Genomic DNA, 14,938 nt, shown 5'->3' with positions numbered 1-14,938 from the left:
ATGGGATTAGCGATGGGGCAGAAGTGTTGGAAACGGGTGTAGTGGAACTCTTGAAAAAATCTGTTGCCCTAGACTTGCACGGATAACCTGCCTGTATAATTTCTCCCTTCCTTGCTTAGCTGCATTCCCTTTAGAATAACTTCAGGTTTTGTTAGAGATGTGCTTTCTATAAGCTGCTGAACTGACACAAACTAGGCGGTTTTGAACATGCAGGGTCAGTGTCCTACTGTGATCTTCCTGTACACATTTCAGTAATCTATAATATATATGTTTTTCTTCCTCATACTATTGGGGAGGCAGCTAGGCTGAGTAGTACAGTGAGGTCCATAAGAAAATGGGAGCAAGGGAAAACTGAGTTAAGAAGGGATGTGAATAAGATGGGTTTCTGCAGTTAAGAGTGTGTTGTGTCAGCAGTCAGGTTTGGTTCTGGTAGTAAAAACAAAGCAGCACAACACTATGCTGTGTACGAGCAACAGTATACTTTGTACAAAGTACAACTAAGTTGATGATTTCTTTAGTATGTAGGTTAAATGTGAAGTAAAAATGTATTTTGAGTATGTTACAGTTTTTTAAAAGCTTCTGCTTAGTTATATACACACTTTAGGGTGAAAATACTGACCTCTACTTGAAATGCCATTTTAAAATTAAATTATGTAAGAAAAGTTAGAAATGTGCAACCTGTGATTTATGGCAAAATTTCTCTAAAAAAGCTTTTCATCACCACAACATTCTTTTTTGACAGTTTAAAGTAAGGGCATGGGACATGGATTTTCTCAGCTTTGGATTGCTTACCAGTTAAATCATTTTATGGTTTGGCCCTCATCTGTAAAACAACCTTAAATGTCAAATCCATTTTATTAGATTGCAGTTTTGTGGGAGGGACTCCTCCTCTTCATAGTCTGCAGAATCATTGAACTGTTGCAGGTTTTCCTGTATCTTTGTCATCAAAAGGAGATTGACCAAAATGTATTCTGATGGGACTTTTTTTAGTTGAAGATTTTTTATTAGTATATATGAGTGTTCATTTTTCATTTGTAAATAATGTGGTAGACCCTTTCAAGGAAAACTTACATGTTTATTATAAAAGGTGCAGTAGCTCTATCGAGCTTTCCCAAATCTTCACACATTAGTTAGTAATGATATATTATTATATGGAATATTATCAGAGATCTGTGTTATGTGCATACCGCTTTAAAGGATACAATTTTGAAGTCAGCCTGTCTAATCCTATTTCTTCCCACTTCGGAATCTTAATTAGAAGGAGATAAAAGCCATCATTTGACTAAATTATTGTCTTGAATCTGTAGCAAAAGGTATAATCCGCAATTGGGCCAATTAGCGTACCCCATAGTTAGCTATGCTGAGGCAGGAAACTTGATTAGATCTGACACCAGCCTAGTTCCCACTGTTGTTTTGCCAGGTATGATGGTCAGACTTCAAAGGGCTTGAGGCATCAGCAGGGCAAGGTTTGGAGGCCAACTTAGGTCCGGTCGTTAATCTCTCTGCTTAAACCACAGCAGCCCTCTCACAAAACAAGCTTACACGACACAATCATGCGGTATTAAAGTTTGGGTTGAGTCATGCCAATTTGCCTTTGATTTTCTGATGATTGAGTAAAAGATGGCTACATGACTAGACACATACTGAAAGTTTACTGATTAGATAAGTTCCCCAAATATTTGAAATATTTTTTGATTTCTCAGTTAAATGATATGACAACCCGTTCATCTTAATGAAACTTTTCAGCAGGATTGTTCTTGAAGTATTTTTTGCTTTGTTTGTAACTCTGAATGTAACTTTCCTCAGCATTTGATAAATTTTACAGGGACGTCAGGTTCATGGTTTTATTTGATAGAACTTGGTCTTTGTTGTTCTAAAGCCTCCTGTGTGAAAATTAAAGGAATCTGTGCCTAGATTTGTTTTTTTTCACCCCTCAAAATTTCAAAGGAAATGTTGTTTGCCTTTGTTATTTACATATGTTTAGAATTACTTGCAAAAAGGGAATTTCCTCTTAATTATTTTCCACCTTACTGTGGATTAAAGTGCTGTTCCAGGGCTGCGATTACATAAGTGTACCTTTCTTTTTCAGTCTGATTTGTTGAAATATTGCAGTAACAGTGACATGTTTCCATTCTGAGAAGAGCCTAAGGCTGCTTTAGTATTATTCCAAATGATTGAAATTGCCATCTTGCTGACTTTCCCTTGGGCAGCTTAAGGCCTGCTTACTTTTGTATTTGTTTCACATGTTCCCTCTGAGTTTGGCTGGCAGGACATCATTACCTGGTTTGACAAGACATCTGGAGAAGATTCATATTAGATTAACTCCCTTTGTTACTGGCCTCTAAACTCTGAAATAAACCTCTGAAATTATGTATTTAAAGTTAAAACTTCTGATAAATTCATATAAATGTTTGCAAGTAGGAAAGTTTATGAGTTTAATTCCCTAGTTTTGTTTTACTGCTAATTTTCTAAGTATTCAGGTAACGGTCAGTTGGTAATAGTGTAGAAAATAAGCTTTTTCCTACAAGTTTTATAGTACTGTTTGTGAAATGAATGCTTGTTGTGACTTTTTTATCAGAGAGCCAGATGTAAGAGTACGAGCCAGATGATATGATTTTCTTTTTAATGGCTGTATAGCACCTGTGCAAACCAGAATAGAAATCTTTAAAAGACAGCTCAATTTGAAACCAAGTGTCATATGCTATATAGAGAATTGTCACACAGCAAAAATAAGTAAATTCCCAGAGCTTAACGTTAAAGCTTAGAAGATTCTTTTCTGAGAGGTGTTTCCTAATAGGAGAAGAAAGTCAGAATGGGAGGAGTCCTGCGGCGAGCAAGTTGTTGGTTTCTCAGTGGCAGGCAGATGCAATATGGTACTATGGAGCACTCTGCAGTGCATTTTTGCTAGTGGTAATTGCCAGAGTAAAAGGTTATGTCTTTGGAAGGAAACATAATCACAAAACTCAGGAATTAGGTCTGTATGGAATTAAAGTAAATGTATGACTCAAAGGCATTAAAATAATGTCCTTTCTTCATCTATCAATAAATGAATATGAGAAAATTAATGATTGCCAAAATAAGCAAGATTTAATTGCAACTCCAGACATTCATGTGTATGCTATGTGTCCAGCATTGGTATCTGGAAGGAGACTTAAAGCTCTTTTCTTGTAAGATGGTGAATTCGGCAATTAAAACTGGGAAATGTCTTAGGTAGCTTCCATCTGAATTCTCTGTATTTCTACTTTTTGGGTTTTTTTATACCAGCTGTACTGTGATAAACTTAATTTTAAAGGAGAAGTACAATTAGCCACTGCTGTACATTATTTACCAAAAGAGGTGGTAAGACCAAGTCAGAACTGATGTCTGCAGTGCTTCAGTGTGGTATTAGCATCACACAGTTTGGTCCTAAGAGACTCAGGAGGTGGTGGTGTCAGTGAGTGCCAGAACGGTGCTCCTGGAACATTTTGTAGTTACTCATTAAACACATCAAGAACAGATACAAACATAATGGTTCAGGGTTATTCATGAGCTGTTTCTTCTGGAGCAATGAATCAACCCAATCATCAGTACATACAGGATCAGCATATATTTAAAATACACATACATGCCATACCAACCTCTGTATCAATGAGACTAGAAAGTGCCTTTTGTACCTCTAACAGCATCACTTCTTACAGGCTTCTTCCAAGAGAATTTGAAGCAGCTTTCATTAATGACACCCCCTAATGCTGACTATATTTCACTGATGTTTATAAAGTTGAGCAATTTTGTAAATAAACAAACACATTTGAGTTAATTGTGTTAGGCAATATTTTAACAAAAAGAATCTGTGAGCCAGTGAGCTTACAAAAGGTGAAACATTGGTTTGTTACAAATTTTGGTAAGGTAATAGTTCTATAGCAATTGGAAATGAATTCTTGTTTGCTGAGATAAAGTTCACACATTGTAACACCAAAGCTAATATATGCTACACGATACGTACTGTAATATTGGGAGCTCAGTCAATGTACTTTGGTAGATAAATCGTGACATTCCAAGACTTGACCACACATTAGGGCCTTACATCCTCAGAATGGAATCTGCTTTTACCAAGCCAGAGGGTAACACAGTTGTGACTGCCCAACTGCCCAGTGTCTGGAGCATAAGTGAAACTTAACAGTTTTTCCTGGCTCAAAGGTGAAACAGAACTTTTCTTTAGGGTTCCAAAAAGCATATTTCTTTAATTTTCTTTAATTTTCTAGTGTAATAAAATCCTTGGGGCCTCTCATCCCCATGTGCTTGAGGACACAAGTACCCTTGGAGCTTACATGGAAAACTTCTCTTTCTCCTCAGCCTGCCTTGAGCAGATAGCATCGTATCTGTGGCAGACTGTAGTACTGAATGCTCCACTTCAGCTCAAGGACTCAAATGCAGGGAACTCTGCACATAAAACTAAACTTTCTAACAGAGAGCAGTAAAACATTGTAATAAAATTCAGATTAAATTTAAGCCAGTCAAACCACTGTTACGTTGATTTTTCCTGGCCTTTTTTTCCTGTGATATTAATGAAGACATTACCACTGTTTTATTTAAACATAGTTCAAAAGGTACTAATTATAACACCATAAAATTTGCTTAATCTAAAATTAGTAAGGCTGCAAAAAGATTCTTCTGCAAAACTAATTATGTCATAATTCCAAGCTCCATTTTGCATTATTTCATCTAGTAGCCAGTTCAGGTTCTTTACCTGGTATGGTGTACTTCACTGAATTGTTTTGTCAGATGCTGTCAAGCCAACCTACCATTGTTAAAGAAAATCAAACTAAATCATTTTGGCATGAGCCTTACAGGAATAAGGCACAGAATATGAAGGGGTTGATGAAATCAAGGATTTGATTTCAATATTGTAAAAGACTGTCTGTCAAAAATGTATTACATTCTTTCAAACACTTTTGAATAAATAAACGTGTTTAAAATTGTGACAGTACAATTTAGATAAAGTTTTGGGACATTTTTTTTTAGATTGTAGGAACTTGAGGTAAAACAATACTCGGAGTGCTCATAGTTAAAAAAAAACCTTGAATATTTATGGTACATAGAACTGAAGTCAAGTTATAAGTTTTATGTGGTGTATGGAATTTATTTATTATTCAACTTATATTTTGTGAACATGTGGACAAATTTAGTTTGAAAATACCACCTTATTGTGTAATACAGAATAATGTAGGTTGAATTATTTTAATGTTCTGAAGATGAATATAGGAAGGTACTGTTAACTTTTGGATTGCATATGAAGATTTGTAGCATCCTGAAGTTTATTTCATAATTAATTCTGATTTATGGGTTGTCTGACATTATACAAGTGTAACGTGAGGGTTCCATTCTAAACTTTAACACCTAAAATACAGCGCATCTGCAATTCCTTGTCAGTAAACAGAAGTCATATATATTTTTATTAAAACAAATAATTATGTTGTTTAGAAATATTTATACCATAATGGTGTTTTTGCAATGGAAGAACAGGCAACAAAGCCATTAATGCAATTAAAGGTCACTGGTACATATTGTAATGGACTGCTCATTTACAGGATCTATGTTAAGGGTCAGTGCTGCAACATGAAATGAATTGGCCTTGTTCAGTCTGTAAATGAATGGGTCAAGTTATATTTTATTTGCCAGAAAAATAAAGTAGTTGGAATATTCCCAGTTTCTTAGTATTGGAGGACAGGTAGGCTATAGAGATTGTTCATTAAAGTGTTGGTTTGTAAAGAAAGATTAAAAAACTCTTTATCTACAAGGTATATATTTTTCCCTATAGTAGCGCTCTTCAGGTATAAGTTAGATACTGATGTTGAGTGTTTAAAAAGCAGAAAGAATTAAGCACTATACATGTAGTTCGCAGATGGAACTGAATGTCACCTCTATTAAATGTTTTTTAAAATACAAAGTCTTAATAAAAATAGGATATTTCATAGTTGTATGATGTTCTCACTTTACAAAGAATAACAAATTTAATGATGCTGTTACGTGTTATGTTGGTGTCCTAAACATAAGGAGGACATGGAGCTGGTGGAGCAAGTCCAGAGGGCCACAAGGATGATCAGGGGGCTGGAGCACCTCCTGTACAAAGACAGGCTGAGAAAGTTGGGGCTGTTCAGCCTGGAGAAGAGAAGGCTGCGTGGAGACCTCACAGCAGCTTCCACTATCTGAAGGGGGCCTACAAGGATGCCGGAGGGGGACTCTTCAGTAGGGACTGTAGTGATAGGACAAAGGGTAATGTGTTCAAACTTAAACAGGGGAAATTTAGGTTAGATATAAGGAAGAAGTTCTGTACTGTGAGGGTGGTGAGGCACTGGAATGGGTTGCCCAAGGAAGTTGTGAATGCTCCATCCCTGGCAGTGTTCAAGGTCAGGTTGGACAGAGCCTTGGGTGACATGGTTTAGTGTGTGGTGTCCCTGCTCATTGCAGGGGGGTTGGAACTAGATGATCTTAAGGTCCTTTCCAACCCTAACTATTCTGTGGTTCTATTATTGCACAGTAGAACAGATCTCTGAATTTTATACATCTACATTAATGCAGGAAAATAAAAATTAAAATTTACAGGAAGTCAAATTTTCTCAAGCACCGGTTTACATCATATCTGAACCTTATTGAAATACGTTTAAGTGGGAGTTCAGGGCTGTTACTGAAAAGAATGAGAAGAGGATGAATTTACATCTCTGCATGGTAGATGCATATCCATCTGGATCGTCTCATCTCAATACTGTTATGCTTTTGATTATTGATCTTTGGGCAGAAAATGATTCAAAGTACTCTGTAAAGTAGGAAAATGTAAGGTAGCCCCATCTAAAACTTGGGAAGGATTAAAATGTCATTTTGTAGGTCAACAGAGTAAAGTTGCCAAATGTTTGCTATGACTAGTAGCACCCATAATCAAACAAATTCCGAACTTGTTTTTTGTAATCTCGCAAATTCAAGATTAATGCTTAACATTTCCAGTCTTATAAAAATATTAGTGATTTTGAATGAACATAATCTGTAAGAAACCACACATTTATGGTTTCTTTAAATTATTTACCTCTAAAAAACCTTTTTCATACCATTTTGCTAATCTCTTTATTTTACTGATTCACAAAGGGTATTACCCTTTACTGAACTTTTAACATACAGGAACATTTTATTGAGAGCAAAGTAGTCTTACTATTCTTAGTCTGAAAGACTTAACAAAAGTGCCGAAATGAGACAGGAGGAAAAAAATATGCATAGACTGCAAAGTACTGCAGGTGAAGAAAAAATGTTCTGTAACTCTTGTGCAAATACAACTTTCTGCTTTGCCAAATTATGAGGTATTATTTGTGACTGAATTCCAGAATACATTTTATTTTTATATTCTTGGCCAAGAGGATTTTGCAATAAGTAGATTGTCATAAGTAAAATGGCTGAGGACTATGGTGCCTAGGGCATAAATAGACTTAGATTTTGGTCATGCCATCTTTATTGCTCTCTGTTTCACAGTTGGTTTAGTTGCTTGTTATTGAGTTTATTTTTCTTGGTTGTATTACATCTGGTTTTCAAAGGAATCTGTTGTTATGCATAATGCAGTTTTAAAAATTTCCTTTGCATATTAAGAACCAATAGCTTTTCGAATATCAAGTGAGACTGTCTCCAAGAAGACTATGTATTGCAGTTGAAGAGGTATTTCTGGCCAGCTTACTTTTAACACAATATTAACCCCCTTCAGAATAATATCTTGAGTGGTGTTACCAAGTTGAAGTTCAGCTCCCTCTTTCCTCATTCATTCCTTCTGAAGAGTGAGTGGTAACTGTATAGAGTGCAATAACCAAAGCTTTGTATTGATACCCAAAAGTACATAAAGAAAGTGAATTTGCGTGCCAGTTTATACCAGCCATTGGCTGCTTGACTTTCAGAAAACAGCTGATAGCACTCACTGGAAATAATTAATTTTAAATGGCTCATTTCAGGTATTTAAGGTTTGAGAAACCCATAGTTTTTAGCTTATGAAAATACTGTCTGTAGGCCCTTCATCTTCTTTCATCCTACTTCAAGTCTGTTATAGCAAAAATCACTGAAGAATTTTCACTTAGAGGTTCATTAAATTCATATGTTTACAAATCAGTCACCAAATGGACTTAACTTTTCTTCATACTAAATCACTAATCTTTGGGCAGTGTGCCTGCTAGAGTCATGTTTGAAAGTAAAAATGGAAAATTTTGATGTGAGATTGGTGAGGCACCAGCACAGGTTGCCCAGAAGCTGTGGATGCACCATCCCTGGCACTGTTCAAGGCCAGGTTGGACAGGGCTTGGAGCAACCTGCTCTAGTGGAAGGTATCCCTGCCCATGGCAGGGGGCAAGAACTGAATGACCTTTAAGGTCTCTTCCAACCAAACCAGTCTAGGATTCTATGGGAAGAAAAAAAAAAAAAAAAACAAACCAACAAAAAAACCCGCAAAGAAAAACCAATTTATCACTTTTAAGTAGGATGTGAGAACAGAAATCAGTTTCACCTTGCATGCAAAATGGTGCTTGCCCTTCTTAATATAATATAATTGTTTAATATTTGAAGTTTTAAAATCTTCAGTAATCTTTGCTAAGGAGCTGTACATTCACTTGCTTTGAAAAAGATAGGGTCTGTGTGAACCACCTAAGAAGTTTTCAGGTGGACAACTTGGCCATGGTAGCTGAGTATTAAGGAAACTTCTGAATGATTTAATACAATATTCATCACTTTTGATTTTAAATCTCATGTATCATATAAAGATGAAATGAATAAACTAAGGAAGACCTTGTTCTGGTTTTAGTATTTTTGGTTTAAAGACATAGGTGTCCTGTATGGGTAGCGCTTACTTGCAGATTGAGAGTAGGAACCAAGTAGGCTATGGTGAAGCTACACTCTTGGGACAGGACAAGGAAAGTCTGCTTGTAAATATAGCCACAGCTTGTACCCATCCTGATATACAGTGTGTGATGTATAGAATAAACATATCCCTCAGCTGCTTGAGCAGCTATGTATCACTAACTGAACAGCATTTTATATTCAGCTCTTTATGATGTGGTATTATCCCTTGATTTCATCTCTTCTCTCATTGATTTATTAGGGATTTGGTGATGTGTTGCTTAATCAATAAACACTTCAGTCTCTTCAGGCAGTTAAGTCTAAAGCCCCTGAGTCAACACCATATACTTCTTAATCAGTACTTCTCACCTTCTGGTACAAGGCTTTGTAATTCTGGGTGGATTACAGGTTTCCTATGCCGCCTCAAATGACCTTTTACAAACCTTTTGCTACCAGAGAGTAGGGTTGACAGGAGTTACATGAGATTTTGCTCCTATAATATAGAGGAAAATGATTCCTCCCAGGATGTTTATTAAGAGATACGAACCAGTATTTCATTTGTAATTCTTGTTGCTGTTAAAATAAGGAATTAGTAAGAAGAGAATCCAGTATTTGTGTTTAGATCTGATCCTCAACAGAAGCATAGCCATGGGCTGTTTGTACTTGGTCTACATCATCTAGACTAAAAATAGCCTTCCTGTCATTTTATTGGCAGAGTTTTAGATACTCCTTTAACTCTGTTTAAAAATGGATAGAGAGAAGGACAGCATGAATATTGAATGTGTGCAGATATTCCAGCGAGTAACTAAAAGGAGATTCCTGATGCTTAGAAGGGCTGTATACTTAAATGGAATTCACATTTTGCTTAAGTAAAGAGGCATTCTGCAAACTATTATTATCCTTAAATGTATCAGGTCAAGTTTTATTTTTGTGTATGTGTCATTAAAGTATCTACATAATATATATACATAAAATATCTAGGCTGTAACATGTATTTGCTTTATTTTATTAACGTCCTGCTTAGGTTTTTTTCTTCTTAGGTTTTCTTTACATTTTGATAAGAACTTACAGTGAGGCGTTTAATTTCTCAGCAGTTAAATAAAAAGCCACATTCTTTCTAATTTTGCTTTTAATCAAGTGAGTTTTTGCAGAGTAAGAAGACAAATCACCATTGCCTGCTAAAATCTTGGGCAATAGTCTGAAACTTCAGGTAGTTTTATGTTTTGTTTTTTGAAAACCTGTGGAAACAGTAAAGGAAGAACTGGCTTGTGCTTGTTCTGTCCTAAGAAAATATGAGCAACTTTAGGAATTTCCAGGGCCACAGCTGCAGTATGGAAGAGACACAGTTTTGATGTGGACTTGCATCTGTGTTGGTTTTTTTTCCTGATCTGAAGCGGGTGTTCTGGCTTTGGAAAAGCAATGGGAATTAGATTCAGATTACTGAAAAGCCTATAAACCTACAAAGGAAAATTTTGCTTTTTTTGTAAGGTAGAAGGGTTACACTGAAAGCATTTTGTCAGTAGATTACTTATATCCTCGTGTAAGAAGCACTTTTTCCTTGTGTAGTCTGAACTAAATTATACACATACATGGTGTGTTCTGCTTTTCCTTCTCCGTTCTTGTTCATCCACACCATGGTGTGGATTTGCATCCTTTATGACAACATTATTCTGCACATTCAGTATAGAATTTATCTGTGCTCACACAAACGTCTGTAATACCTTCTTGCAGCACATGCTTGCTTTTTATTATTTTTTGTTTCTCTAGTTTGTGTTTTGAAATTGTATTGTTACTTTGCAGAGTTTACCATTTATTGAAGGTGAAGTAAGAGCAGACATGTTCGAAAGCAAGGTATATTAACAGCTGCTTTTATGGAAGATTGTTAATGATGTTGTTACAAACAACATTATGAAGAGGAGCAATCAGCATTGCAGTTTTTACATTAGAGCATCTGAAGTAATGGGAATAATTGTGATCTGTTACAAGTGCATAAATAGCATTGACATGGGGGGGTTAAGTTTCCAGAACTCATAATCAAAACAGAGTATTTACTGGAGACAATTAGGCATAAGTAGTGTATTGTTATATGCACAATCTAGAGAACTGGTAAGAATATGTATAAATAAAGCAGAATTTGTACAAAGCCAGGAACAGTCTGTAGCAATAATTTTTACTGACAGAAGTATCACCATTTATACCAAGTGTTTAGTGAATGAATATTCAAACTATTTTATGAGTGTTTTTTAAGCTTTTTTTTCCCCTAAAAGAGGAACTATGGTTCCATACAAAATTACGTTCCTAAAAGATTTACTGTTCTCAGCATAATAAAAATATTATAAAATTACCTCCTATGTTGAAAAATCAAGCCAGCTATTCTTGTTTCAAGTTTCATCTAATATATTGTTCCACATGGTCATATGATAAACACATTATTCGTTGAACAGGAACTAAGAGTAAAGCTGCCAGGAAGGGGTTTTGTTGTCAGAGTAGTTCCCGCCTTGTGTTTTGTAAGAGATTTCATGGTCCCATTGTAAAGAGTGGATGATTTAAAACGTATTCCCAAGATAAACTTTCCCATTGTCATTAATGAGGATGGATAATACTGAGTGACAAGTGCATTAGGAATGACACAGAAAGAGCTGTTAGATTTGTCAGAGCATATCATTTCAGGCTATGAAACTTGAGGACATTCTCTTTTAGCAATTTTTTGCTATTTATTAGAGAAACAAGGATTGTGATTGCTCACACAGGTGGATTTTATTGTTTTGTTCATTAAATATTTAGGTACCTTCGAAAAGGTAATGGTGATAAATATGACCATTATGCTCCACTGTAAGGGGTGCCAAGGGTTGCTTTGCTTACAAACAATTCACCAAAACTCATATACCTTGTAATTGTTTTAAAAATGTTTATTTGGTGGTTAACTTTTAGTTTGCCATATTGTTACAGAACAGGAATATTTGAGGTTATATAATAAGTGTGAGGAACTGTCATACTGAAGCTTCTGGGATGAAGCAGCTTAAAATTAGGACACTATACATGTAATATACATTGACTTAAAAAATTGTATTTGTCCATAGAGAAAGACTTTTTAAATATTTATCCCTGGATAATTAATAATGTGTGACTTTTTCTGGTGTTTAAAATCTTTCCAAACTACAAAATGCCTATTAATTTCCATTTTGAACATGCAATTGGTCACTTTTTCACCTTGATTCATCTTGCCTGGCTGCCAACCAAATTTTGCCTTTGTGCACCTTCTTGACACTAATAATGACTGAGTTTCTGTTCGTTTGCGTGCAAGATTCCCCAAGCGGCAGTTTGGGGCTGGGATAAACTATCTATCATGATTGCGTACAACTAATCTGCCTCAACCAAACCACCCAATGATTGAAATTGCATTTGACAATTCACCTCTCCTTGGCGTGCCTGAGGTGAACATAACTACAGACCATCCCCGGAAGGGCATAGCAGCTCCTCCATATGTTGGGGAGGATCCTTTTATTTGTGTCAAGAGACTTTTAGCAATGCATGCATAAACAGAGAGGAATTCTTTTCTTGGACTCCCTTGTTTTCAGCTGCATGGCTGCTGCTTTCTCCTAACCAAAGCATTTTGGGTTTGTGAAGCATCTTGTGATTTTTAATTTAAAACTGTTAAAGTCTTTCTCTGAGACAAACCAGTACAATACTGGATGGATGTATAGGAGCTAAAAATTCCAGAAGTATTTAAAATGTCATGTATTGTTTGTTAGTTTGTGAGTTATTAATAGATCAGCAGCGATAGTCGAACTTCAGGCAAGATGCCTGTTACTGTGTTGACCTTTACCAAAGCTTACACCTGCATTTTGGTAATATACCTAAGAAAGAATGACAAAGCAAAAAATGCTTCTGTTCTTACAATCTTGAAATCTTGTAATTTTTTTCCAAATTGTAAATTTATTCATATTGTGTATGCTTACTGGATTGAAAAGCTCTCTGTAAACTTTCTGTGTCTGACAATCACATTGTCCTTTCAAATAAGTACTGTCCATTCCTGTTGATGGAAAGGGCAGTTTCAGTGGTGCGCTCATGAAGGCTTGATTATCAGCCTAATTTTCTGACACATCAAGTCATAGTCCTCTCCCTTCTTAAAACTGAAATACATTTTCTTCAAGCTTTTTCATTCAGCAGATTAAGTCCAAGCTGAATAAATTATATTTTTGAAATGTTTGACAGCTGAATGTGGTACATGTATCTATTTTAGTTGTGGGGAGGAAGCTAAGTAATATAAGTATCATGCTTTATGTAGTGTTTCCAGCTAACAAGTCCAGAAGAATCAGGACCCTTTTGAATATATAGATCTTAGTAACCTGAAGGCAGGGAAGAATAACTCAGCCACACAGCCATGCTCAGTTCACTTGGTATAGTAGCAGTATGCTAAATCTACCCCTAACTTATGTCCTGCTTTCCATATTTACTCATTTATTATAATTAATTTTGTTCTCAACATTTTTTCTTTGAGCATATTCTGTATCACAACACAGTGCCCTGTGCAATTGATGCTATGTCTAAACCAGCTCTCATGGGTACAAGCAGTGATATTGCCATGTTAGACCTGGTAGCCAAAGCACAAAGCACCCACTTAACCACAGCTGTTTGTGTCCTATTGCCTCAACATACTCTTGTTCTTTGCAGTAACTATTTGGATGGTACATGATTCAGAGGTTTTTTTTTTTCTTTTTTCCCTTGGTATTAACCATGACTTCTTAAAGAACAAATTTTCAGTCTGGCTTTGAGATTTTCTTGTGTATTCTTTGCTGTGTGGCATCAAAGCTTTATGCTATGAGTTGACATAATGTTCTTTCTCATACATAATAGTTCTTGTGCACATCAGAAGAAAAAGTTGTCATAAAAAAATCAGGTCTTTCTCAGGCCTCTGCTATTAAATATTAAATAGCTATACTGTTTTTACAGACTATAAAAAAATATTAAACATGTTTAGGAGATGGCAGAGGAGTTCCATCCTGTTACTACTGCAGCACCAAAGAAGTTACAGGAGTGTGATTTGGATGGTTAGGGTCTGAAAATTCATTCAACAGTTTGAAAAATGAAAAGTTCACATCCTGCTATTCATATTAAAGTAAGGATTGGTGGTGGTTAGAGAGCTCTTCTTCAGTCTTGCATAAAAGGATTTTGACATTGGTTATCAATAGATTCCTAAAATGTATTTATGTGATTGTCTTCATCAGTTCCTCCATGTTAGTCTGAGGCCATTAGTCCCTTCTCAATGCTTAGATTTTCTTTTTTGGTTCCAATATTCCAATTTTGATTTCTTAAAAAGTTTCTCTGTGACAGTTCCCTGTCTGTCTAGAAGCGTATGTGACATATCCTTTCTGGGAGTACTGAGTGGCAGTGACTGAGAAGACAGATTGCTGGTTTTATAATGTGCAGTTTTATGTGACTATGATTTTGACTTCTGGTGTATTCAGCCGCATTTATTACCCAAGAATGATTTGTGACTTATGACTTCAATGAAAATGTAAGATTAGTAATCTACTAAATACATGGTAACTGGAGCAACTGCACTTTTGGGCCTAAGTTTATTGACCACATCCTAATTCTTAACAATTAGTCTTAAAATTAAGAATTTTTAATAAATATATGTATTAAACTGATAACTTTGTTATCTGCACCAGTTTTGTTTGTAAATCAGTCACAGTGTCCTCATGTGTGCTGATGACTTAGCCTGGTATAGTCACCAAAAATCTGAGTTGGAGTTAAATTAGATTGGTAGCATTATAACTATTATTTCCTGTCAGTTATTATTTCCTATCACTTTGTATATTTTTCAGTTTTATGTAGTTTGTTAAACACAGTTATGTAGTACAGTTGTTTCATGTATCATATTAGATATTCAAGAAAGATGCCCACTGTAAAGAAAAGGGGAAGCTGCCCAAAATGAGAAATATTAAAGTTCTATGAGTATTCATGCATCCTAAGTTGCTACAGCAATTGTGACAGCAATGAAGCTCCTTGTAAGAAGTCTTCAAGGCATTAAAACATCATGAACAGCAGATAAGGATGATGAAAATCTAATCTGTAATTCAGGAAGGCTTCCTCATCA

At 35.6% G+C, this 14,938-nt stretch overlaps 1 protein-coding gene across 12 annotated transcripts in view; it reads left to right on the top strand.

Annotated features, from left to right (window-relative positions):
• The window catches only part of ELP4 (elongator acetyltransferase complex subunit 4), a 147,448-nt gene that overhangs the window by 66,056 nt on the left and 66,454 nt on the right, over positions 1-14,938 (top strand). Inside the window, exon 10 of one of the 12 annotated variants that reach the window (XM_065683270.1) lies at positions 10,636-10,710. The exons of 10 other annotated variants lie outside the window; for them this stretch is intronic. In XM_065683270.1, the coding sequence (XP_065539342.1) occupies positions 10,636-10,695 (60 nt within the window). In that variant the 3' untranslated portion in view covers positions 10,696-10,710. Of the gene's footprint in view, positions 1-2,089; positions 2,201-10,635; positions 10,711-14,938 lie in introns of those variants that run through there. One more of the 12 variants, XM_065683271.1, reaches the window with a different exon arrangement.

The sequence above is a fragment of the Lathamus discolor genome, chromosome 6 (assembly GCF_037157495.1).
Source record: "Lathamus discolor isolate bLatDis1 chromosome 6, bLatDis1.hap1, whole genome shotgun sequence".
Lineage (NCBI taxonomy): Eukaryota > Metazoa > Chordata > Aves > Psittaciformes > Psittacidae > Lathamus > Lathamus discolor.
This window is presented reverse-complemented; position numbering and strand designations above follow the sequence as displayed.